At 41.7% G+C, this 27,278-nt stretch overlaps 2 protein-coding genes across 5 annotated transcripts; one reads left to right on the forward strand and one right to left on the reverse strand.

Annotated features, from left to right (window-relative positions):
- Positions 1-982: 982 nt before the first annotated feature.
- Positions 983-18,359, reverse strand: LOC103304591 (uncharacterized). Its single transcript, XM_054726063.1, has 4 exons — positions 18,180-18,359; positions 15,340-16,044; positions 3,962-4,046; positions 983-1,776 (listed from the first exon to the last, which is right to left on the reverse strand). The coding sequence occupies exons 1-4, from the start codon at positions 18,357-18,359 to the stop codon at positions 983-985; spliced, it is 1,764 nt and encodes a 587-aa protein (XP_054582038.1).
- LOC103304296 (GTPase IMAP family member 4-like) lies at positions 3,906-26,087 on the forward strand. Of its 4 annotated transcripts, none has more exons than XM_054726185.1 (4): positions 3,906-3,940; positions 22,012-22,107; positions 22,915-23,016; positions 25,125-26,087. In XM_054726185.1, exons 3-4 carry the CDS (start codon positions 22,929-22,931, stop codon positions 26,054-26,056), a joined length of 1,020 nt encoding a protein of 339 aa, XP_054582160.1. In that variant the 5' UTR covers positions 3,906-3,940; positions 22,012-22,107; positions 22,915-22,928; the 3' UTR covers positions 26,057-26,087. The 4 variants fall into 4 exon arrangements, with proteins under 4 accessions (XP_054582160.1, XP_054582161.1, XP_054582159.1 ...); XM_054726186.1 differs by having other exon boundaries at positions 22,915-22,986; XM_054726184.1 differs by lacking the exon at positions 3,906-3,940 and adding an exon at positions 21,068-21,129.
- Positions 26,088-27,278: the final 1,191 nt, after the last annotated feature.

The raw sequence follows: 27,278 nt of genomic DNA on the forward strand, positions 1-27,278 counted from the left end.
CCAGACCCTGATGCCATACATGCTTTCTCCCACAATAAAGTGCGAAGGGAAGGAGTTGCAGATAAGTCTGAGACAAGGTTGAAAATCATCCTTATTTTCCAACACCAGAAGGCAGATATAATGAAGGGTGATTCTAATTAGAATATGACTGATCTAAGTCCAATTTAGGGTTAGTGCTCCTCCTCTGCCCAAGGCCCCTTGGTACCTCCTTGGACTTCCATCTCCAGTAACCAGGTCTAGGGGTTGCCTTCCTGATCAAGCATGGCTCCTGGGATAACCAAGCCCCACTTTGCTCATCATTCCCACCAGAAAGTTCCCAGGAAGCTCCTTTGCTATGATTCAATGGCCTCTTTCAGGAGTTAATGAAAGTGCTTCTCCTTCTTCACCTTCCCTCTTTCTGCTAATTGTCTTGTCCCTAGGCCAGCAGTTGTCCCTTCCCACTTGTTGCAGAGCCATTTTTATATCCTTACCCACCACACATATCAGGTACCTTAAAGTCACAACGCCTGCCCCTTTACTAGCAAGGATATAGCCCAAGAAGTATGAAATCACCTGACCAATGTCACACTTAGATTTGCTATCATCATGTAAGGAATGACTACAGTGACCAGGGTGCTGTGGGGAACATTTGAAGAATGAGACATAACCTACCCTCAAGAAGGTTTGGTTCTATCAGGGTAAAGATAAGAACGAACTTCAAGAAAGATAATTCCAATGAAATGTGAGGTTCCATATGAGAAAGCATGCAGGAAGTAGAGGGGAACAGAGGAGGGAGGGGTCCATGTGCACTGAAATATGTGATGAAGGATGGGAGTTGAGAACTCAGGAACCCACACCCTCTTACCACACCAGACACCCACCTGGAGACTGGCATGGTTAGTGACCCACAGGATGGGAGGACAAGTGACAGGCTGGAAGCTGGACACAAGGCTGAGAGGGGCTCACAGGAAATAGCTGCCCCTCACTGGAGTCCAGCATATGCTCAGATAGGTGCCCACTTCAGGAGACCTTTGTGAGTTTCCTCAGATCTCTTCTGGATTCTGCACAGTCCCTCCAGCAAGGACTCCCTACTGGGCCTTTCCCCAGAGCCTCGCACCTGGATTATCTGCCTTCCCTGCACATCTCTGAGCAGAAGGTTTTGCTGAAAGTATTGGTAAGCCTTGTTGCTGTAATGATGGCCTTCGTTTTCCCACAGGACCTTCTGGATTATGTCCATGAGCTCTTTCAGCTGGGCCTCCTGCTCCTCCCCCTCTGCCCTGTTGTTGAAGCCACAGTGATGCCTGGAACAAATAACATCCAGCTCAGCAAGCTCCCGGTTGTCAGTCTTTCGCACATACTCATCCAGCGAGCCACCATCCAGGTCTTCCTTCCTGGTGAACACCAGGATGGTATAGGTCAGGACTCCAACTCCAAAGACTTCCTGGAGGCGCCTGACCACCAACTGGTCCTCCTTTGTAAACCTGCCCAGCTCTATCACCAGGAGCGCTGCGTGTGGCCCTGGGGAGGAGAAGGCGATGGCTTCCCAGGAGCCCTTATCTGCCACTTCCTGTGGAACTCCAGGGGACAAAAAATCGGGAGTGTCTATCACCTCAAGTTCTTTCCCAGCCCAGTATCGGCTCCTCCTCTGGAAGTTGTTGGTCACTGGTTTAGCACTGAGCTTAGACTGGAACACTTCCTGGCCAAGGATGCTGTTTCCTGTTGCACTTTTCCCACTTCCGGTTTTCCCCACCAGGATGAGCCTCAGTCTCTTTGGGGTCTGTTTATTCTCCCTCAAATCTAGAAATATGAAGAGAAAGCAGAGGGATTGGGGTTAGAGACTCACCCTGGGTCTGTTCCATGACCTCGGGGCAGACTGTCCTCTGTGGAAGGACAGATTAACATCTGCACCTGAGACCTGCTCTGGGCTCACATCCCATTCTTATTAATGTTTGTATTGTGATAAAATATACATAACCTAAAATTATTGTTTTTGCTATTTTTAGGTGTACAACTCAGTGACATTGAGTACCTTCACATTGTAGTCCAATCATCATTCATATGCATCTCAAGGATGTTTTCATCACCCCAACCACAAACTGTCCTCATGAATCAAAACTCTTCATTCCTCCCTCCTCCCCAAACCCTTGCTAAGCACCATTCTGCTTATTGTCTGTCTGACTTTTACTATTCTAGGGACTTCAAATAAGTGGATTCCTGAAAATTTAGTATTTTCTCTCTGATGCATTTCACTTGGCATATTGTTTTCCAGGTTTACCCATACAGTAGCATGTGTCAGAATTTCCTTCTTTTTCAAGGCTGAAAAAACATTCCATTGTGTGGATGGACCACATTTTTTTTATTCTTGTATAAGGACATGTGTTGTTCCCACTATCCACTATTATGAATAATGCTGCTATGAACATTAGTATACATATGACTATTTAAATCCCTGCTTTGATTTCTTTGGGGGCATATACCCAAAAGTGGAAATGCTAGAACATGTGGTAGAATACAACATTTTATGTTTAGGTTTTGTAACTTATTCTCAGAGTCACCTGTTCTCACTCAGAGGAAACCAGTCCTTCATGAATATGGGACCCTGAGCTTTCCTAGTTATCCGTGGGTGATGAGGATGTAAGTGTGTGGGTCTGTGTCTACATCCTATTCCTGAGCTTATTGACCACATCACATCCTTCAGCTATTCCAACAGGGGATGAGGGGAGTTTGGAATGTTTTACTCAGACCCTGTGGAGTCACATTTTTAGGCTACATCCTTGAAATTTGGCCCAGATATTCTCACCCAGCTGAATATAGGAACCATTGGCCAGGTGAATACTTACAGGTGTCAATTCAGGATTAAAATCTAATGTTAAGCTTTCAGAAATTATTGAGGTTGACGGACAGGAAGAGAATTTATTCTCCTAGCCTTTGAGGTCACAGACTGAGAGCACATAGAGAGGTCCCAAATGGCACCTCTGCTTCACAAGTCTGTTCCATATTGAAGACATTCATGCATCTCAATGACAGAGCCCTAACCCTCATAGAGACAGCATTAGGATCATTGACTGGCAGATACAGCAACCAATTCTGTCTGATGACATTGGCTCTCTTCAACTTTCCCCATTTGGCTTTGAAAGGGATGTGAGTGAATTGGTGGGAGTTTCAAGGACGCAAGGAAGGTGGGATATTCATCCCTGCCCTCTCAGGCAATCTGAAACTGGGTGAAGACAGTCCCAACTCTGATCTGGGCAAGCCTGGAACCAGTGCGCGCCAAGTACATCACTCAAATTCTTGAAAGGATTTTAAAAGTAATATTTAACTTTGATTGCCATGAGAAAGAGTAAATCACATGTTGCAACTTATACTGGTAAATTTCTCATACAGTTTATTAATATGGCTTTCCCCTAATGGCTTAGTCCATTCAAGTTCATACAATAATAAAAAATCATCATGTTCAAATGCATAATGAATCACAAATAATGTCTTCTGGCCAATAAAATGGATGGATTGTGAGTACTCCTAAACCTTGTCTCCCTGGGTTAGATGATGAAGTTGAGTCCATGACTGTTAAGGACGTGACCTTGATGCAAAAGCTTTTGGGGAAAGAACCACTTGAGAAAGACCAGCCTAGTGATGAGACAACTCCTTATTCATATGGTTGTTTGTAGCTCCTCTGACGATCAGCAGTCCTACATCTGAATCAACATAGGGTCTATTGGCTTGCAAGCCTCTGCCAAGAATAGTGGTTTTGTCATGCCCATCACCCTGAGGGCATGACTGGCTCTCTCTCTCTCTCTCTCTCTCTCTCTCTCTCTCTCTCTTTCCCCTTTCCTCCCATAGTGACTGTTGGGCCCCTCTTCACCCCATCTTCTGGGTGAAGCTCTGACTGGGCTGCACTCTGCTGACTCTCCAAGGACATCCTACACATCACAGTCCCCGTCCACACCTGCCTCAGATTCAGGTACATTGGAAGTCATTTTACCTCCAGATACGTCTTGTTTAGGATGCTGGGCCAGAGCTTCTGTGGGATTGTCTGGGGGAATCAGCTTGTATTCTTCTTCCTCCACCTAGAGAAAATAATATGTCTGACTGATTTTCCAACTGAGTTTCAAGGGGCACCTGACTTTGTCTTTCTCTTGTCAGAAGGAAGAGTTTTACATTGCTTTGGGGGAGGGGTGGATTGAGTGAAGAGAGGGGAGGAAGGTCTGAGATACTTTTTAGGGGCACTGTTTCTCTCTCTCTCTCTCTCTCTCTCTCTCTCTCTCTCTCTCTCTCTCTCTCTCTCTCTCTCTCTGTCTTATTTCTCCCTCTGTCTATCTCTGTATTTCTACCTGTCTCTGTTTCTCTTTCTGTTCTCCTCCCTGTCCCTCTCTGCTCTCTGTCTCTCTTTCTCCACTCCCCCACCTCTCCCCCTCTCTACTTTTTGGTCTTCAATGTGAGTTTGGTCTTCAATGTGATTTCACAGAGAAGGTGCAATAAGCCTGCAGCCTGAGGAACAAATGATGTTTGGATAAACAGAAGGTCCTAGAGCTGCTGTATGAGGAGGAGAAAGGAGCAGAGACACAGAAGTAGGTCTGACACTGTGTCCCAGGAGCAGTGGGAGGATGTGTGACCAGAGTGTTCAGGGTGAGAGCAGGACATTGTGGTGAGGGGCTGGCTGGGTGTGCAGTGGGGTCCTGGTGCCAGGATGATCCCTGAGGAAGGCCTGACAGTGAGGATGGCAGAGGTCTGAGAGGTGGGTAGCTGGGTGCTGTGCTGAGGAGGCCAATAACCTTGGCACAAGAACTTCATGGTTCCCGGACAGTTCTGCTGAACCCAGGAAACCTCATGGCCCACCTCCAAGGTCACACTACCTGAGCCTCAGTGTCTCCTAACTGTGAATGCTGGGCCTGAACTAGATGTCCTGTCATCCCTATAACATTCCAGCCCATTTTTATGACATTTTCTATTACAAGCCCTAGTCTATTGCAAGGGCTGTGTCACCCACCAGAAACTCCCATCATCCTTCAGGTGATAGGACAGCGCACCCTGCTGCCACCCGCACCGCCTTACCTCAGGGATTAACATTGTTCCCTGTTCCAAGAGTCCATCCTGGTGTGTGGGTTTGGGAAGGAAAGTGCTAGGCCCCAGGACTGTGTGCCAGGACACACAGGACACTTGGAGACGTTCACAGTCAGTGACCATCTCCAGATGAAGGCTCTGGGGTATGGGGACACCTGACTCATGGGCCTGTAGATCCAGACCTGAACAATGCCTCACACCTTTGCCACACTTGGTGGTTTTATCTCTGACATGGAACATGGAGAAGCTACACCACCCTGTTATGTTTCTCCGGAAGATAGTGAAACTCACAGAAGCAATTTCCTCATATAAGCAGCGAGGCAGGGCACAAGGTGTACAAAGTTCTCCTGAATTTTTAGTCACAGCCCTTTCTACTATATGACAAACAGACATTCACAACACACACACACACACCACTCACACAATACACTCACAACCACAACACACACATACACTCACAAATATACATACAAATATACATGTACAACATACACACAAACATGACACACACACCACTCACATAATACAATCACAAAACAAACACTCACAAACACACAAGTACAAAACATACATGCATGCACACAAACATAACACACAAAAACACGATAGACATCATCCACACATATACACCAAACACAACACACACACATACTCACAGACATACACACAACACACCTAGTATAACATACAAAAACATAATACATATAACACACACATGCAGTCACAAACAGAACAGACATCCCTAAGCACATCCACCAAAGCTTGCATAATGAGATTGGGGGTGTGTCACATAATCAGACAACCTGTGAGAAGACTTCATCTCCGAATGGGATAAAAACATTCAAGAGCCAACTACATCAGGAGAACCCAAATAACTCAAGAATTGGCTTCTCCTAGAACACCTAGCTCAGGATATCTGAGAGGCTATATACTACTGGGTGCCACAAAATACCTACTACATAGTACCAATAATTTGGGTGGCAAAGCAGTTTGATCTAAGACATAGAAACAAATACAATGGGACAGCAAAAATGGGGAGACAAAGAAACAATCTCCAAAGGAAAGTAAAGGAGGAATCACTAGTAAATGAACTAAATAAAATGGAGGCAAATAACTTGTCAGAGAAAGAATTCAGAGTAATGGTTATAAGGATGCTCAAATGTCTGGATGACAAATTCACACAACTCAATGAGAATTACAAGGAGCTGAGTGAGAGATTTACCAACCTCAGTATCAAGAGGAAATGAAGAATATCATAGCTGCAATAAAGAACACAATGGAATCTTTCAACAGTAGACTAGAAGCTGAGCACCAAGTCAGCGAGTTAGAAGAAAGGGTAGGGAAAAAAACACCCAAGCAGAGCAGCACCTGGAAAAAAAATTAAGAAGCAGGAATAGAGTCTAAAGGAGCTTTAGGACAACATGAAACCAAACAATATCCACATAATTCGGGTGCCAGAAGGAGAGGAAGCTGAGCAAAAAATAGAAAACCTGTTTGAAGAAATATTGACAGAAAACTTCCCTGATTTGGGGAAGAAAAAAGTCAATCCAAAAAGCACAGAGAGTCACAGTCAAGATGAACTCAAAAAGACCTATACCAAGTAACATCATAATTAAATTGGCAAATGTAAAAGACAAAGAAAGAATATTATAGGCTACAAGAGAGAGAGAAAGTTAACTACAAGGAGTCTCCCATTAGGCTATCAACTGATTTCTCAACAGAAACACAGTAGGCCAGAAGGGAATGAAATGAAGTATATAAAGTGATGCAAAATAAGGGACTGAATCCAAGAATACTCTATCCAACAAAGGTTATCATTCAAAATTGAAGGGGAAACTAAGAGCTTCATAAATTTAAAAAAAGTCTAAAGGTGTTTATTACCACCAATTCAGCAATGCAAGAAATGCTAAAGGGACTGTTTTAAGAAGAAGAAATAGAAAAGGAGGAAGGAACACAGGCATAAAGAATAAAAATGTCAACAAATATGTACCTATCAATAATAACCTCAAACACAGATGGATTAAGTGCTCCAATCAAAAGACATAGGATAGCTGAATGGGAAAGAAAACATGACACATATAGATGCCATCTACAAGAGACCCCCTCCCCCTCCTTAGAACAAAGGACTCACACAGACTGAAAGTGAAGGAATGGAAAAAAATTCTTCAGGCAAATGGAAATGAAATATTAAGCTGGTGTGTCAATACTTATATCTGACAAAATAGACCTCAAAGTGAAAGCCATAAGGAAGGCCACTTCATAATACTAAAGAGATTGAAACAATAAGAGTATATAATTCTGATAAACATATATGCACCCCATACAGGAAAACTGAAATACATAAAGAAACAAACAAACAAACAAACAAAACTTCTGGAAGATATCAAGGGAGAAATTGATATCAACACCATCATAGTAGGATATTTTAATTCTCCATTGACATAATTGGATAAATATTCTAGACAAAAAATCAACAAGAAACAGCAATCCTAAATGACACACAAAATCAGATGAAACTGTTAGGTTTGATCAAATAATTGAATCTTTACCCCTCTATTGGGAACTGACCTTTAGGCCACTAACAATGGACATTCCCTTTCACTTAGACTACATTTGCTAAGACTACATTCCACTTGCTAAGACCATTATCTCTCCCATTGGGAACTTTCCAGGATCCAGACCAGCCCAAAGAATTCTTTGCCCATAAAATGTCTGCCTAGAGTCCTTTAAAACTTCTGACTTCCCATCCCTGGTTGCTAGCACCATATTGGGGCTCAGCCCATTTGGTATTCAGATGACCCAATACTTTTATAATCCCTTAAAACATTGGCCTCACTCTCATGAACTCCAAACAAAGTGCCGGTCCTCCAATCAGGGCTAAGTCAGGGGCTAAGCCTCCTCCAGGCCCATGCTTCAAGTGCAACAAGGAAGGGCACTGAGCCAAATCCTGCTCAAACCTGAGATCCCCACCTAGGCCCTGCCCAAGGTGTGGAAGGGAAGACCACTGAAAATCAGACTATAGTCTGGCTCCTCCAAGTCAGACCTCAGCCAGTCCAGCAAGGCCACCCTCTGGATCTAGTTTGGAGCTCCCAGAACTCCTGGGACTGGCCACTGAAGACTGAAGCTGTCCAGGTCCTGACAAGGCCCCACAGATTTACATCACCATGACAGTCTTGGGTAACAATTGTGGTGACAGATAAGCCTATCTCCTTTTTAATTGACACTGGGGCCACATATTCTGCCCTCCCTGAATTCAGTGGGACCCTTGTGCCCTCCTCAGTCTCTATTATGGGGGTTGATGGGATAGTCTCACAGCCATTAGCCACCTCACCTCTACACTGCATCTTACTAGAAAACTTCTTTATCCAATCTTTACTCATTCTACCTTGGTGCCCAACTGGGGCTACCACACATCCCCTCATAAAGCCCAGTTGTCCCAACCACAGTCACCTATCTTGGTTTCACTCTCACCCCACAAAGTTAAGCCATTACCTTAGCCCAGAGGTCCTCAAACTTTTTAAACAGGGGGCCAGTTCACTGTCCCTCAGACCATTGGAGGGCAAGACTATAGTTTAAAAAAAAAAAAAAACTTTGAACAAATTCCTATGCACACTGCACATACCTTATTTTGAAGTAAAAAAACAAAACGTTAAAAACACCCGCATGTGGCCCGCGGGCCGTAGTTTGAGGACGCCTGCCTTAGACCATAAATGCCTTATCTCCTCCGTGACTATCCCCTCCTCTAGACAAGAAATAATCTCCTTTCTTGGGCTCACTGGATTTTCACCTCTGGTTTCCCAACTTTAGTCTTTTCACAAAACCCCTCTATGACACAGCGAAAGGAACCCTCACTGAGCTTTTAGATGGCCACCTCTTTAATACTCAGACAACTGCTCTCACCTCAGCGCCTTCTCATACTCCCCACCCTTTTTCCCAAATAACAACTTTCTTTACTGCAAAACTACAAACGCTTACTTAGCAGTCCTGATACTATCAGAAGCTGAACCTTAGCATGTTATCTCTAAGGAAAAATGTGGCAGTTTTAAATTCAAGTGGCTAGAGGCCTGGGAACACGTTCCTTGACCTGCTCCCTCCTCCGCCTGCCTTTTCTACAGCTTCATATTCCTATACATAATTTCCAAAGTCTTTGGTAACCTAAATGCTTTGGAGCATTGCCGGGTTGAATGATAAATATCTAAATATTTCAATAAGTGTTAAGTTCACCTGATTTTAGCTTTTGTTACAGACAATCTGTTAATTGCATTACATTATGCCTTGTACTTTGTTGAAGGTATATTTTCTTGAAAGTCATACATGTCAATCTATGAAATGCTGGTTGCTTACTTTTTGGCTAAATCTGATTATTTGTGAATGGGTAGAAAAGTTAGTGAAAGCTGAAGAAAAGTTGATCCAGTGAGTTAGGACCTAATCACCCCTGATGTCTAAAGAGACCCCCTTTCTCCTAGTAAGCTAAAGCAACCCCACCCAGCTCTCTCCTGTTGCTTAAGTCCTCTGTTAGAGCCTAGACCTTCTTTATTTCCACCGCTCATTCATAATCCTTGACACTATCATTGAAAGCCTCAACAGGACTTCCTGTTTGGTATTTAGGAACGTCTCTCCCCTTTTCTAGCCTTCTTAAAAGTCATACACTGCAAAGCACATGATCATATAATAAATACAGAAAAATAATTTTACAAAATCCAACACCCATTTTTTGATAAAAACTCTCAACAAATTGGGAATAGAGGGATCAGACCTCAACATAATAAAAGCCTTATATGACAAACCTACAGCCAAATCATACTCTATGGGCAAAAACTAAAACCATTTTCTATAATAACAGGAATGAGACAGGGGTACCCACTTTCCCCAATCCTGTTTGACATAGTACTATAAGTGCTAGCCATCATGATCAGACAAGACGAAGAAATAAAAGACACCAAAATTGAAAAGGAGGAAGTAAAACTGTCACTATTCGCAGAAGATATGAAACTGTACATAGTAAATCCCAAAGATTTTATTTAAAAAAACTACTAGACTTAATAAATGAATTCAGCAAAGTAGTAGGATACAAAATTAATACCCAGAAATTGATGGCCTATTTATAGACCAATAATGAACTCTCAGAAAAGGAAATTAAATAAACAACCCCATTTACCATTTGAACAACAACAACAACAAAAATTAAGACTCTTACGAATAAACTTCACCAAGAAAGCAAAAGATCTGTACTCAAAAAACTACAGGATGTTAAAAAAAAAGAGATAGAGGAAGATATAAGCAAGTGGAAGAATATACCATGTTCATGGATTGGTAGAATCAACATCATTAAAATGGCCATACTACCCAAAGCAATCTATAAGTTCAATGCAATCCCTATCAAAATATGGCTTGTTTCACAGACATAGAACAAATATTCCAAAAATTTATATGGAATAAAAAAAGACCCCGAATAGCTGCAGCAGTCTTGAAAAATAAGAACAAAGTTGGAGGGATCACAGTACCAGAGATCAAGTTATACTAGAAATCCACTGTCCTCAGAACAACCTGGAACCAGCACAAGAACAGGAATATAGATCAATAGAACAGAACAGAGAACCCAGAAATCCACCAAAGCCATTATGCTGAATTAATATTTCACGAAGGAGGTAAGAGCATTTCAATGGGATCAAGATAGGCTCTTCAATAAATGTTGTTGGGACACTTTCCACAATAAAGATTAAAATAAAGTTCCTATTAAGAAAATTCTGACAGTGTTATGGAAACTCCCTTTTAAATAACTGCCTCTTGCTGCTTTTAAGATTCTCTCATTGTTTCTCACTTTTGCCATTTAAATGACGAGATGCTTTGGTGTCGGCCTATTTGACTTTATCTTGTTTGGAACTCTCTGTGCTTCCTGGAATGGTGTATCTATTTATTTCACCAGGTTTGGAGAGTTTTCAGTCATTAAATTTTCAAACAGGCTTTCAATTTCTTACTCTCTTTTCTCCTCCTGGTACCTCTATGATGCAAAGGTTGTTATGCTTCATGCTGTCCCAGAAGTCCTTTAAACTATCCTCACTTTTGTTAACGAAAAAAACCATTGAAACCTGTAAAGAATTTTGTGAGTTTATTTGAGCCAAATTGTCGACATATGCCGGGAAGCAGAACCTCAATGAAATGAGATAATGCTCCGGAGAATGCAGGGTTACATCTATATTTATACATTGAAATCAAAGGAAAGGGACGTAGGTGAGTTACAGGAAATCCATTGGTGACAGATTAGGGAGGTGAGACAAAGCAAAGCGGGGAAACCTCTGGGATTGGGTGAAAAGTGAAATGATGGACATGTGCTTCTCTTACAGAGATAGATACAGGATACTTTAACGTAAGTAACAGTTGACAATTAACTTGATAACAATAACAATGAAGGAATGTCCCGGTGCCATTTGTTGTGCCCTGAGGGGTCCGGGGTAAAAAGGAAGTTACAAGTTACCCAGACATCTCACAGACATCTCACAGATATGTTATCTTAGAGGCAAAAAGGCAAATGGGCTCAGTAAAGAAGATCTAAGTTGATCTTTGTCAGGGAAGATATCGGACTAGGACATGACTACCCACTATAACCTGTTTGTAGTTAAATATTTAATTTTCAAACCATCCTTTGTGGTTATTTCAGGTCTCTGAGTTTGCAAGACAGCCACGCAGGCCTCCCCTGAGCTTGTCAGGTTAGCATGTGGCACCTTTCGTTCACACATTCCCCTTTTGGTCATAAATCGATCCAAAGGATGCATTGATGACCAACCTTTTGGTTGGATAATGGAATCCCATGTTGCTAGGAAGGCTCATTCCTAGGATGTCTCAGTGTCAGCATGTCTCGCTGAACAGGTGGACCACTGGGGATGGGGGTGAGACCATAACCTTAGATGGCATTTAAGGTCGAATTATATATTTTAAAAAAGGCAGGTAAATGGGAGGCAGTCAGATCATATATGTCCTTGTTAAAAGTATTCTGGATCATTTCTAATTTTTGAGCCACCATGATCCGAGTCTTTTTGCTGTTTGTCTTACGTTTTGCTTTTCTGCATCTAATATAACATTTACATATTATGGACAAAAGTAACAATAGTAAACCAATAACAGTGATTAGGAACAGAAAATGTCTAATATTAGACAAGGAAAAGTCTAAGGGGAACAAGCATCCCAGCCAACCGAAACACCCTTTACATATATTATCATAATTTTTTATTAAGCTAATTATATGTTTTCCTCCTTCATCCACCGTCATTTGTACTTTATGATATGTTTGGCCAGATGAATTAAGACTCTCTACTATTTCATCATCTAGAAGTTCTAATTTTTCTTCTGGCCAATTAGTTTCCATAGAAATGACTTCATAGGGAGGATTAAGTTCAATTTCCCAATACCTTGGTTTTTCAGTATCAATATTATTATAGGTTTTATGAACCTCAGGCAAAGTTATTTTGCCTATAATTTCAGTATTACACCGTATTCCAGTATTATTTAAAGTAAACGTGGTGTTATTACAGTAAAAATCACTTATTATAACAGAAGAGTTTTTTAACCCTTCCCAGCCAAAACGCCCCTTTCCCATATACCATATGTTGTTATTCATGGGGGTAGATACAATAGGCCAGGACTGGGTGAATTCAGTATTCCATATGGATTGGGGGCATAACCATTCACCTTTCCGACTTTCACAATCAGACAGTGAGATGGGTTCCCATTGTTTGTTATTTTTAAATATGGCCCATCTACTTCCCATTGGAAGTATTCTAGTATTATTGAGGATGGTCCCTACGCCAGCCAGTTGAACTACTGGGAATTTAAGCCTAGGATTTAGCCGAGGCACCTGGGCTTTTAAGACACAACGTCGTAGATCGCATTTCCCATCCAAAATTTTCCAAATTCCTGGGGAATCATATGAGTCCCATAAGTGTCTGGCCTGGGCTTCTGCAGCCATTATGGTTGGCCATTGTTTCATAGCCACTTCAGATTCCATTTGCATTAACATAGACAATAGGCCCTGTTGAGTTAGGGCACAGGCACGTTCCCATTGTTGGGTTTGTGCATGAGTTTTTAGAGTCTGTCGAGTCTGTTCTATCCATGAAACTAAGGCTTTATTGTCCTTCCATGCTGCTTCCCATCCTTTTCCTTCTTCCTGAAACTGCATTCCCTCTATATGACCTATTTGAGATAAAGAATCTTTTTCTAATGAATGATGTTCTTCATTAGCTGCAAGTTCAGCTTGTCCCAGAATACCAAGGCCAGCCCCTACTCCTCCAAGTATTCCCCTTTTTCTTCTTTTAGGGGGCCAATGTTGTTGGATCCACCAGGAATGTTGTTGCCATTGGGTAGCTATGGCTTGGGAGCAGTTAGGGTATACTGAGTGGATCCAAAAATGTTGAGTTTCCCATGCTATAGTTAAATGGGTGGAGGTGACCCCCAAATGAGCTAGAGTTTGAGTATTCCATAGGGCTTCCCACAAGCGTCCAGGACGCAAGGATGGTGGGGTAGTTACAGACATATCTACCCACCAAGTAATGCCAATAATTTCTGAAATAGGGACCCATTGATTTCTTTCTTGCTTCACAGACATCCAGCCACAAGAACATGGCTGGTGAGTCTGAGGACAAGATATGCTATGACAGATAGGACAGGCTGCTGCAAGCCTTTTGCCATCATATCCAGGTGTTTTTCTTAGCTTTTCGTCATCCATCTCTATAGCTATACAATATTCATCCAGGTTAGATCCATATATAATTCTACCAGTGGAATTATCAGGGAGGTGTTCTTGGAGGTATTTGCTTAATGTGGGTCCTTTATAGTAGATATAGCCAGAAAAATATGTACCAAAGCTTATATTGATAGTAGGAGAAGACCAATGTGTGGCCAATAAAGCATTAATTTCACGATCATACCTGATAATCAGAACATCATTGTATACTAGGTGGGAAAGATTAGCAGGCATCCAAGTTAAATTTTTCATATCTAATAAGGGAGAAGGTCTGGGGAGGCAGATATTGTTTCCACTAGGGAACCATAAGGAGGATAATAATAATATGAAAATCATTTTATATACATTCAATCAATAACAATCGGATGGTATAAAACAAGGTTCAAGCAGTATCAGTTTGTGATCATACAGGCCTTGTTGATGTCATCTTGGGATAGCTGTCTGCCTCTGTGGTCGGCGACTTCTCGTCCTCGAAAGGTCTCAGCTCTTCCTTGTCCTTGAAAAGTCTTTGATCTCCGCTGAAGACGGAGATGGGTGTCAGAGATGGGAGTAGACGTCCATTCACAGTCAGGTGCCTTTTTTAAATGAGAAATGTGAAACCATGAGCTAACTCCTTTAAGTTTAGCTGCACATGGGTTAGTTAGTAATACCTGGTAAGGTCCCTTCCAACGAGGTTGGAGAGAATCTTTTATTTGGTGTCTTTTCCAATACACCAAATCTCCTGGTTGTAAGCCGTGATCTTTGAAATCTTCGTCTCCCAGGAGCGCACTGTGAAATGAATCTGTTACCAATTTATCAATTTCTTTAAGTTGGTTAATAAGCCCTTGACAATAATGTAAAATGTCTCCTTTTAGTAAAGTTGGTTCATATGCCCCTTCATCCAGATGCATAGGGCGACCAGTGACTATTTCATAAGGAGAAAGCTTATGTTTACCAAAAGGAGTAGATCTCAGGTTGAGGAGTACTAAGGGGAGAGCTTTTGTCCAGGGGAGATTAAAGGCTTCTGAAATTTTGGCTAGTTGAGTTTTGATTATACCGTTGGTACGTTCCACCAGTCCAGAAGACTGGGGGTGATAGGCACAATGGAAATGCTGTAGTATAGGCCAAATGTTACAGATGGATTTTATTATTTGCCCAGTGAAATGAGTCCCTCGGTCACTATGCAACTCAGAGGGAATTCCCCAATTAGGAATAATTTTTTCTAGTAACAATTTACCAACTGTTGTTAAGGCTGTTGCTCTCCTGCAAGGAAATGCCTCAACCCAGTGAGAAAACATACAAATCATGACCAATATATATTTGTACCCTTGAAATGATGGCATTTGGATAAAATCCAATTGCCATATTTCAAATGGGCCCAAAGGAAGTGGGAAATGTCCTTGGGATCCATGGAGTGGTTTTCCTGGGTTATAGTTTGGACAGATAGAGCATTTGCTGTACACTTTATGAGCTACTGTAGGAGAAGGTTTCCAGTAATATTGTTTACTCCATGAAATCATCTTTTCAGGACCCCAATGCGTTAGCTCATGTACATGATGAAGTACAGGTAGTTGGGCCCCTACAGGTAAAATAGGTTTCTGATTGGGTCCAAGCCATATCTGTCTGTCTAGGTCAAAAGTTCCCCCTTTTTGTTGCCATATTCTCTTTTCGTCTTCTGTGGCTGTGTGTTGAAACTGTAAAAGATAATCTTTTATTGATTTAATAGGAAGTAAAGAACATTCTCGGGTCTGGATAACTTGACTGTTCAATGCTGCCTGCTTAGCTGCAGCATCAGCAAAATGATTACCTTTTGCTTCCATGGTGGTGGCTTTAGAATGCCCTGGAATTTTTATAATTGCCAATTGTTTTGGTTGCTGTATGGCATCTAAAAGTTCTGCAACCAGTTTTCCATTTTTTATGGGCTGCCCAGAGGAAGTTAAGAAGCCTCGCTGCTTCCATAACATTCCAAAGTCATGAGCTACACCAAATGCATAGCGACTATCAGTGTAGAGATTGGCTACCTGACCTTTGGCCAATTGACAAGCCCGAGTCAAAGCAATGAGTTCAGCTTGCTGGGCGGATCTGATTCCAGGCAGATAAGAACTTTCAATTATATCCACCATGGAAGTTATAGCATATCCAGCTCGGAAATGTCCTTGTTCATTCTTTAGATAGGATCCATCTGTGAACCAAATTAAGTCAGCATTATCAATAGGAGTTTCCTGTAAATCATTCCTAGGAGCAAGAAGGTGGTCAGTAAGTAAAACACAATTGTGGGTGTCTCCATCCTGTAAAAAGGGTAACAACATGGCAGGGTTAAGGCGATTACACCGAGTTAAAGTAATATTAGGTGCAGAGAGCAGGAGTACTTCATAAGAAGCCAGTCGACTGACAGAGAAGTGTTGAGTGTGATGAGAGTTCAGCAAGGATTCAACAGAATGAGGAACATATATAGTTAAAGGGGAGCCCATGACTATCTCTTCTGTCTGTTTACATAACAAGGCTGTAGCTGAGATGGCCCTCATGCAAGGAGGGAGCCCTTTTGCCACTGAATCTAGTTGCTGACTATAATACCCTATAGGTCTATGGTGGTCTCCGTGTTTCTGAGTTAGAACTCCTAAAGCATTGCCCTTACTTTCATATGTGAAAAGGAAGAAAGGAAGTTTATAGTTTGGATGCCCCAAAGCAGGAGCTTTAGACAGTACCTCCTTTAGAGTCTCAACAGCTTGTTTCCCTTCAGGGTTCCACTGAATTGGATCACGTGTATTTGACTTTAACAGGGCATAGAGAGGCTGGGCTATCAATGAAAAGCTTGGAACCCAATTTCTACAATATCCGGTCAAGCCCAGGAATCCTCTAAGCTGCTTTTTTGTTTTTGGAAGAGGGAAAGATAGGATTCCTCTAAGTCTTTCCGGGTTAAGCAGTAGCCCATCCTTTGATATGAGATGGCCAAGATATTTTACTTGAGGTAAGCAAAATTGAAGCTTATCCTTTGAGACCTTATGTCCCTTTATAGCTAGCTGTTGCAGTAAGTAAATTGTGTCCTTTTGAGAGTCTAGTAATGTCCTAGAGCATACAAGTAAGTCATCCACATACTGAATTAGAGTGGAATCTCTAGGAAATTTAACATCATTTAGATCGGCTTTTAATATCTGGGAGAAATAGGTGGGACTTTCTGTATATCCTTGTGGCATCACAGTCCAAGTAAATTGTCGATCTTCCCAAGTGAAAGCAAAGAGATATTGACTGTCCTTTTCTACGGGAATGCTAAAAAAAGCACTACATAAATCTATTACTGAAAAATATTGGCAGTCCTCAGGAATAGCTGACAATAAAGTATGTGGATTTGGAACCACAGGATGTCGGGGAATAACTATCCTATTTATAGCTCTGAGATCCTGCACAAATCTCCACCCTTTCCCATTTGGATTTTTAATGGAAAGATAGGAGAATTACAGGGACTTGTACATGGAATTATAAGTCCTCTTCCTAAGTAATCTTGTATAATGGGCTTAATTCCAGCTAGTGCATCAGGTCTTAGAGGATATTGGCGAATATTAGGTAAAGGCAAAGTACTATCAATAGTTATTTTAATAGGAGTGGCTGACTCAATCTTGCCAATATCTATACTGGAAAGGGCCCAAAGTTGCATTGGAACTTTTTGCAACAAACTTTCAGTTTCAAGATTATTTTCCTCTGGTGAAAGTTCCTTTAAAATCATTATTTTCCCAATTGGTTCAGTATCTGATTCGTTTAGTTCTAAATACATTTCACCTTTTCGGGAAAAAGATATATGAGCATCATGGGTTTCAAGAAAATCTCTCCCTATCAGGTGAATTGGGGCCGATTTGACCAGTAAGAATATATGTTGCCCCGTAACATCCCCTAGTTGAAAGGGGACAGGTTCTGACTTAAAAACAGTCATTGGTTGGTTAGATACCCCTACCATTTGTACTGAAGCTTTGCTCCGAGGGAGAGGGAAACTTAGATGGGTAGGGTTAAGAACAGATAAAGTGGCCCCAGTATCCACAAGGGCTTTAGTAACTTCTCCTTTTATGATAATTTCAGTTTCTCCTAAAGTATTAGTAAGGAGAAGGGGAAGTACCCTCTCATAGTCCTCGGAGCAGCCCTATGCTTGCTTCTGTCTGTTTTCTCTTTTCAAATTCCATTTCAGTTTTCTACAGTCTTTCTTATGGTGGCCTGGCTTTTTGCAGTAAAAACAGACTCCTTTCTCTCCTTTTCTAAGAGACTTTGGAGTAGAACTGGCTTGGTTGCTTAATTGTTGACGCTGTAAGTTCATAATTTGGGTAACTTTATCTTTTTCTTTCTTTTGGATAGTTTTAGATAGCTGATCAGCCAAAATAGCCAGTTCATCAGCATGGGTAGTCTGCCAGGTCAATTTATGTTGTTTGGTCAGAGTTACAAGTTCTTCATCTAGTCCTTCCAAAAATGCCGAATTTAGTAAGGGATCATTTCGATGATCCTTGAAACTGTCTGGCGACAGACCTGAATATTGTTTGAAAGTCTTTTCAAAACGTTCAAAGAAATCAAGCACTGGTTCATCAGCCTTTCTTTTACATTGCTGGATCTTGGTCCAGTCCATTCTCCGAGGAAAAATTTCAGGTATGGCTTGATAAAGCCGGTGGGCCAATTCCCTGCATTTTTCTCTGTCTGTCTCTTTCTGTTTTAAAAAAATCATCTACAGGAGTATTCCAGTGAACCTTATTCAGCCATTCTGTTGCCTTGCTCTCAGAAACCAGTAGGTGTATTAATTGGAACAGGTCAGAATAGCCAGGATCATATGTTCTAACAGTTAAATCAAATTCCTTTGCAAACCCATCAGGGTCCTGCAGAGGGTCAGGAAAATCTTTAGCTAGGTTTCTTAATTCTGTTCTAGTCCAAGGAACATATACAATTGCTGGATCCCCTCTACCTGAGACAGGTTTTTCCCAGAAAGGAGCTGCTAGAATTCTTGAATTATCTTCCTCTGAGTTTGTATTCTCATCTTTCCCTAGGTCAGCAGGGAATGGTAGTTGAGGAGATATAGAAGGAGGAGGAAGAGAGGTGAAGGGCAAGTCTACACAAGGAAGCTCAGACAGCAAAGGATATAGCGGAGGAGCAGTGAGAGGGGGAGGAATGGGGTCTTGGCACTTACTTGCTTCAGTAGCCTTCTTTAGTTCAGAGACAGTCTCCAGAATTTTCTTATTAACTTCTTGTAGAGAAGATATTTTATCCGATCCTCTCCTGGAAGCCTCTAATTTCCAATCAAGATAAGTTTCCCATTCATTTAATTTAATTTTAGAGCCGGCTTTTTCTAATTGAGCACGCAGAAAAATCAATTTGGGGGTGTCAAAAGTTCCCCACTTTGGCCATTTCAAGTTGGTATCATTTTTAGTTAAACTTTCCCATTTTTGTAGATACTTGCAAGTTGAAATTCCATATGAATTGTACATGTACCCTGCTGGAGTGTTAACAGGGGGCTGGGATTCTTGGGGTTTAGCAACCTCAGAGGTGCAATTTCCCATCCTTTAAAATTTATTGTTATTATTATTGAATATCTGCAGAGTCTGAGCAAATTTTTCTAGGGGTGTTATGTAGTGGGTTGCAAAGTGTACTGCTTATGGGTTGAGCTCCATGAGGCTCTCACCCCTCATGTCGCAATTCAACCCTCTTACATGCCTCGGTTTCTCTCCTGGCTGTCTAAAACAGCCAGAAGGGCTCGGGGCGCTGGCTTACCAGGCCTTATGTGTGCTCCCCCCGGACGAGCCAATCAGTTAATTACAGTTGAGTTGGAATTTCCCTATGGGGCTCCTTCACGTCGTGAGGGATGACCTCTGACACCTCCACAAGGTTCTTAGTCGCCTAAGAACACCCGAGAATCGGGCAGGAGGGAGGATGTGCCCCTTTATCTTCGGAGCTGAACTCGTTCAGCTCTCATAAGTTTAGCGAAGGTTTTTGCTCAGACTCTCAGAAAGCAATTCCAATTGAAGAGCCAAAATCAAAACCAGCCACCTGTTTTTCCCTCCAGTCTTGCCTTAACCTGGGTTCTATTAACACTTAATCTTAGTTTCACCTCGAGGATTTTAAAACACAGCTCAAATAAAGTCAGACCCTCTACCAAAACAAGGGAAGGTCCTGGGTCCGAGAGAAAACTCACCGAAATTCACCTGATATGGCGGGGAGCAAGTGGGGCTCAATGGGCCCCTTGCTGGATCCAAGCACCGGAATCCGAGTCCGCAAGGTGGTCCTGGGTGAGCTTCTTTGGAATCCTGCCGCGACTACGCCAAGTAATGTTAACGAAAAAAAAAACCATTGAAACTTGTAAAGAATTTTGTGAGTTTATTTGAGCCAAATTGTCGACATATGCCGGGAAGCAGAACCTCAATGAATTGAGATAATGCTCCGGAGAATGCAGGGTTACATCTATATTTATACATTGAAATCAAAGGAAAGGGACGTAGGTGAGTTACAGGAAATCCATTGGTGACAGATTAGGGAGGTGGGACAAAGCAAAGCGGGGAAACCTCTGGGATTGGGTGAAAAGTGAAATGATGGACATGTGCTTCTCTTACAGAGATAGATACAGGATACTTTAACGTAAGTAACAGTTGACAATTAACTTGGTAACAATAACAATGAAGGAATGTCCCGGTGCCATTTGTTGTGCCCTGAGGGGTCCGGGGTAAAAAGGAAGTTACAATTTACCCAGACATCTCACAGATATGTTATCTTAGAGGCAAAAAGGCAAATGGGCTCAGTAAAGAAGATCTAAGTTGATCTTTGTCAGGGAAGATATCGGACTAGGACATGACTACCCACTATAACCTGTTTGTAGTTAAATATTTAATTTTCAAACCATCCTTTGTGGTTATTTCAGGTCTCTGAGTTTGCAAGACGGCCACGCAGGCCTCCCCTGAGCTTGTCAGGTTAGCATGTGGCTCCTTTCGTTCACACTTTTGTTGTTGTTGTTAATTCTCACTAGAGGATAGTTTTTTCATTGATTATTTTAAGAGACAGTGGAATGGGGGGAGAGAGAGAAAAAGAGAGAGATGTGAGACAAACACATCAATAGGTTGCCTCTTGCATGTGGCCCCCACAGAGGCTGAGGACTGAAACTATAACCCTTCTATGCATGGGCTAACATTCTGATCACTGAGCAACACCAGCCAGGGGTCCTCACTTTTAAAAATACCTTTTTCTTTTTGCTGCTCTGATTGGGTGTTTTCTGTTTGCTGCTCTGAAAGGAGGGCAGGTCTTACACTAGCATGTTCATACAGCTCCTCCCCTTACTTTCTCTTTCCTCCTTCCCCTCAATATCCTCTCTCAGCATTGCCTTCAAAGTAAGAGAAGGGAGCGGAGCCCAGATTTTCCAGGTAAAGGAATATTGCAGTTCTGGTGTGTGTTGTGGGGAGAGGCAAGGAAATGTGGAATTTGGTGCAGAGGGGACCTCTCCTCTGGATTTATTTCTGAAACCTCTGGCAAACTTCTTCTCAGCGTAGATTTTTCATTGCTTCCTGTTTCTTGCCTCTGCTGATTTCAGGCTATAATCTGTTTTAAATGCTGAGCACTAAAAATTAGTACCTCTTTCAAGAATTGCTTCTCAGAGGATGTTTGTAAAAATAATTCATTTCACTATTTTTATAATTTATAAATAAACTAGAAGCTTTCAGGAATAGAGTTGGGTGAGCAGACAGAATTAGCTCTGAGGCAGCTTGTGAATGAAGAGAATTAGGAAAAGCACAACTCAGTGTGTTCCTCCCCTGAACACCCATCACAACATCAACTTCGTGGCCAAAAATGATTTGTGTGAATGCTGTGATTTCCCTTCCCAGTTTACAAGAAGCTGTTTTCTACTCTCTATCTTTAAGGGATAAATACATAACTCTTCTTTCAAAAGGAGTGTCTGCTTTCTAACAGTGTTTCAAGTTTATCCTTGCTGGCTTCCTATGCGATGAGCCTGTCAGCCTGTTCCAGTCATATCAGTCATATTCCACTCTACTATGACTTCTATACACAGCTTTCTCTATTGCCAAACATTTATAGGTAACAAGGAGACAAAATATTTAAAATGTAATATGATGTTTCTATTATACTAAGCATTGATGAATAAGAAAAGAATCATCTTTTTCACAGATGTAGACTGGACAAAAAGATCAGAGAGGAAGCAAGAATCAGAGGGATTTTTTTATCAATTTATTTATTTGGCAAATATTTATGAAGAACTACTCTTTGTTGACTATTGTGCTTGTCCCCAGGTAATAGGGGAATATAAGACACAGATGGTCCTGCCATCATCACAAAGCTTACAGCAAAAAGGGCAGCATAACAAGAGCAAACAACATCCTATAGTGGTATGTGTTCTACAGGAACCCCTGGAATGTGATTGTAGGAAATTGCAACTGGACACCAGCACAGCTGTATTGTTTATGGTGATGGTGTTGGAGGGAAAGATATTGGAGAAAAAAAGGGTATTTTAGTTTTAAAGGCATCTAATTATAGAAGAAAAAAGAATTGATGATGAGATAACAGGTTAGGAGCCTGTTACATGGCAAACAAATAATACTGGCTTGGATGAAGATGAAGGTGGGAAGAATGAATAATTTTGCATGTTATGGAGGTAGAATCTATGGGACTTGGTGGTGGACTGAGAAGCAAGTGAGGAACTGTAACTGACCCCAAGATCCTGCTGTAGCCACTGGCTATATGGTGATGAAATCTACTGAAATGGGGGCAGAATAATTTATGTGATCTGGAGACAGGACAAGTGGGAGGTTGGGGAGGTGAAGGATTGCATTTTGTCTACATTCTTTGTGAGATGCCTGTGAACTTGCCAAGTGCACAAATTAAATGGGATATAAAATTTTAGAACTCTGGGGAGGGTCTAGACTACAGAGTGCATACAAAGCAATAATTCACTGCATAGATGGGGAAGGACACCCAGAACCAATGCTGAGGAAGCATTTGAAACATGTTTATGTAGAGAAAAAGCCACAAGTGAAAATGAAACTAACAATGGGGAGTTGAGGAGAAGTGTTGGGAAATAGGGAAGTAGCAAGTTTATGGAAAAAACAGAAAAACAAAAAACTGTTGGCTTCATGAGGTTTTGGTTTGCAGTTACTTCCCATTTCCCTAAAATGAGTTATGTTTCTTATCTACAGGAATTTTAACTACGATGGCAGCTCAATTGCACAGTACGTCTTTCAACTTCAGTGAACCCAGGACCAGCCTTGGTGAGAGGGTGCTCAGGCTCCCCAGGCCAGGTGGGATGGAGGGAACATGGCAGTGGGTTCTCCTGTGCTCTCTGCCAGTCCACATCTGAACAAGAACAGAATATTTCCAACCCCATTTCTTATATTCTCTTAATTGACTCTGCTCTTTCTTTTCTCTTCACCCTCTGCACTGCCTCTTCATGATGCAGCATAACCTCTAAAGCAGCGGTTCTCAACCTGTGGGTCACGACCCCTTTGGGGGTTGAACGACCCTTTCACAGGGGTCGCCTAAGACATCCTGCATATCATATATTTACATTACGATTCATAACAGTAGCAAAATTACAGTTATGAAGTAGCAATGAAAGTAATTTTATGGTTGGGGATCACCACAACATGAGGAACTGTATTAAAGGGTCGCAGCATTAGGAAGGTTGAGAACCATTGCTCTAGAGGAAGAGAGGTTAAAGTATCCTGATTGATCCCAGGCTGATGCGTTGTTTTTATTCCCTACTTCTTACAATGTAGACACATCAGAAAGGCCAGTGGTATCATGTCTGGTTGCTTCTCTGCCACTCTCTTCAGCCTGAGAGAGGACTGGGAAAGGGGAACATGAGAGGAATTGATTCATTCAGATCACTAATTTCCTTGCTCCTGGTGGCCTCACTGTAACCAGCAAATTCAACAGACTGGTCCATTTTAATTGATTGATATTTTTAAGAACTCATTCCAATTTACAGAATAGAGAAAAAGAGAACAATGGAAATAAAGAGACCAGTGGGGGACTGATGAGTCATGGATGGTGATGGTAGCTTGGGCTAGTATGATGGTCTTCAGAATGGAGAGAAGCGGTCAAATTTGTGGATGGATCTAGAGAACTTGCCAATGGGTCAGATTTGGAAGGTAATGGAAAGAGAGGACTCTAGAGAGATTTCTAGTTTTGTCTGAGGTACTGGGTAAATGATGATGATATCTCTGAAAAATAAAATGGAGTTTTCAATCATATATGTAATATTGTCAGTGTGATGATGTATGCATCAACTCAAAGCAGAGACAAGTGGTTATAATACAGGATTCCTCCTGCAAGAATCAGTTTTATTCAAGGGCTGTGCTGACAAGGTCTTTCTTTGAGGAGAAACAGGCTCTCAGATGTGCTTGTCAGTTGACTTTTATTGTGCTGGTCTGTGCTCAACAAATCCTAAAGACTTCAACTTTATAGACACATGGAAAAGATAAGCAGAGAATTACTAACTAGAAATAGGGAAGGAGCTATGTAAATGATTTGGTGTTTAACCTACGACACAGTAATCTTTAAGACAGCATTCAGGCAATAGGCAATGCTGTTATGTTATTAACTTCCAAGTTATCCTAGAAAGGATACATGCCTAACCAAGTGAAACTAAGAAAGTATAACTTTACTGATGCTACTTTGTATGAGTTATTATTACTATTATTTATGTATCAAGGGATTTTAGAGTAACTCCAGAGAAATCTTAATACTTTCTGGCTAGAAGTCTTCTACATATTAATTTAAGGTATGAAAACTTCATTAGATTTATATATTAAGGTCATAATGTAAAAGTAAGGTTTTTGTTCTCCTGTGGTTCAGAACCCCTGAGGAGATGGCTGCATACGTGAATATGAAGGAACATGTTGCCTTTCTGCCCATGTTCCTTTTTCTCCCTTTCAAGGGTGGTATATCTTGAATCACCCACCTACCTGGCTTCTTAATGAGAAGACGCAAAGTTCCATTTTGGATATAAATTGGGGGGAAGGGAATCTTCACCTGTGATGTCCCAAAATCAGATTTTGTGTTCCTTCCTACATTAGTTTATGAGGAGCATCTACCAGCAGTGGCTCAGAGTTCTCACTTGAACCATTGTGCTCCTTCATCCATGGGCACTTAGCTTCCTAAGGTCAGAGAGAGCATCCCCAATGACTCCTGAGAAGGGCCTGGCATTCCCCAAGTCTTGCAGGAGGGAGGTGAGGCCCAGGGGTTCCACAGACCTCCTGTGAGTGCAGAGGTGGCTAAGGGACAGGACACTAGTGTATCACATTAATCTGTTTCTGAATCTCCACCTCCAGTGGGCGGGGCCCAAGAAGGGGGAAAGTTTGGAAGTCAGTCTTAACACTGTGGCTTTTGTTTCCTGATATCCCAGGGCTTGGAAACCAAGACCCCAGAGATTCACAACTGAGACTTGTCTTAGTGGGTAAGACTGGAGCAGGCAAAAGTGCCACAGGGAACAGCATCCTTGGAAAGAAAGCATTTCATTCCAGCATTGCAGCAAAATCCATCACCAAGGTCTGTGAGAAAGGGAGCAGCACATGGAATGGGAGAGAAATTGTCGTTGTGGACACACCTGGCATTTTCGACACAGAGGTAAAGGATGCTGACACACAAAGAGAGATTGCTAATTGCATCCTCCTGACCTCCCCTGGGCCTCATGCTGTGCTCCTGGTAATCCCGCTGGGCTCTTACACAAAGGAAGAACAAAAGGCTGTGGAGAAGATGTTGTCAATGTTTGGATCCAAAGCTAGGAGATACATGATTCTCTTATTTACCCGGAAAGATGACTTGGAAGACATGGAGTTCCAGGATTACTTAAAGGAAGTTCCAGAAGCTTTTCAAGATCTGATGGAGCAGTTCAAGGATCGTCACTGTGAGTTCAACAATAAGGCGACAGGGGCTGAGCAGGAGGCTCAGAGGACACAGCTGCTGGACCTGGTCCAGCGCGTAGTGATGGAGAACCAGGGAAGATGCTACACTAATAAAATGTACCAAAGGGCCGAAGTCGAGATTCAGAAACAGATTCAAGTGATACAAGAACAATATACTACTGAGCTGGAGAGAGAGAAAAGGCAGTTAAGAGAGGAGTATGAAGAGGAAATTAGAAAGCTGGAAGATAAACTGGAGCGGGAAAAGAGAAAGAAAGAAATGGAGATGAAATTTAAAGAAAAGGAGAATTACTATTCCTCCAGGCAGCAAAGTGCCCGAAGTGAAGCTGAGAGTCAGAAAGATATACTGGACATAATCTTGAGAGTATTAAAGATTGCTTCCTTTGTTTTCTCATTACTGTTCAAGGAAGATTAAGTTAATGAAAATCTGTCTATGTTTCCTGCATATTTTCAAGTGTTCCTTCCCCATGTAACTCATTCCCCAAAGCCAGAGCTCTCTGTTTCTGTTTCTCAAGCTCTCAGGACTGGGGAGTGCAATAAAGTTTCTTGTTGGCAACTGGTAGATATTTGATTTATTTAACAGGGGAGGGACACATTCTCAATTTGTAAAACTCCAAAGCAGAATGTATGCATTCTCCCTATCTTCAGAAACATTTCTTAGAGACAGAAAAGGAGAAGGCAAGAGAACAAAAGATGATAACCCTAAGTTTTCTCTATCCCCAGTAATGGTTTCTCCTCTATATTGTTTCTAGATTGGCACGTAATCTCTGCCTGTGGCTTCTCCTTCACATTTTTGCCTTTACAATGACAATGAGCATTTTACCCATGTAATTAACAGCAATCAATTATCTGTATTAGGTAATGGATAGCTACAGATGCTTACAGAATTCCTTCAAATGAACTTAAATTTGTTGAATTAGATTCTTACGGAACTACTGAAATTGTTCCTTTATCATCTATACCCTGAAGAACAAAGAGCTGCCTGAAAAAAAGATTTCTCAGAACTCAACTAAGTGAAAGGCCAGAAAGAGCAAATGACACAGGTTCAACAGCTAAGAGAACAATGTTAGGTATATTCAGATGTTCCTGTAGAAAGTCTTTGAACAACCTTACCATAACTACTTTGCTGAATAATTAGTTATCTCATTTTCCTGTGAAACTGTTACCACCACACCTTGTTGACTTACTACTAGGAGGGTCATCCCCACACTGCTTCTCCACCCAGTTCAATTGTTTGCTTATTGTTACTATAATAAAAGTCTCCTATTCTCTCACATTCATGAAAAAGTGGAATTTCTTTTTTTTTTATTTTCTTTATTGATTAAGGTGTCACATATTTGTCCTCATCCCCCATTCCCATTCCACACCCCTCCCCATGGATGCCCCCACCCCCCTGTTTTCCTTAACTATTGGTTAGGCTTGTATGCATGAACACTAGTCCTTTGGTTGATCTCTCCCCACTACCCCCACCCTCCCCTGCCCTCCCTCTGAGGCCCGACACTCTGATTGATGCCTCCTTGTTTCGGGGTCTGTTCTTGTTCATTAGTCTATGTTGTTCATCATTTCCCCTAGATGAGTGAGATCATGTGTTACTAGAAATATACTTATAAGAACCGAATGTGAGACCAGCAATAATA

The sequence above is a fragment of the Eptesicus fuscus genome, chromosome 14 (genome assembly GCF_027574615.1).
Source record: "Eptesicus fuscus isolate TK198812 chromosome 14, DD_ASM_mEF_20220401, whole genome shotgun sequence".
Taxonomy (NCBI): domain Eukaryota; kingdom Metazoa; phylum Chordata; class Mammalia; order Chiroptera; family Vespertilionidae; genus Eptesicus; species Eptesicus fuscus.

What these genes read in the sequence shown, in the direction of transcription:
- LOC103304591 (XM_054726063.1), bottom strand. Translation starts at nt 18,359, where the DNA reads ATGGACTGGACCAAGATCCAGCAATGTAAAAGAAAGGCTGATGAACCA. An exon ending in AAGGACTAGATGAAGAACTT is followed by an intron (nt 16,045 to 18,179) that starts GTAACTCTGACC and finishes CCCTTTTTACAG; the next exon opens with GATGGAGACACCCACAATTG. An exon ending in TAAACAAGACGTATCTGGAG is followed by an intron (nt 1,777 to 3,961) that starts GTAAAATGACTT and finishes TCATATTTCTAG; the next exon opens with ATTTGAGGGAGAATAAACAG.
- LOC103304296 (XM_054726185.1), top strand. Translation starts at nt 22,929, where the DNA reads ATGGCAGCTCAATTGCACAGTACGTCTTTCAACTTCAGTGAACCCAGG. An exon ending in GCTCAGGCTCCCCAGGCCAG is followed by an intron (nt 23,017 to 25,124) that starts GTGGGATGGAGG and finishes CTGATATCCCAG; the next exon opens with GGCTTGGAAACCAAGACCCC.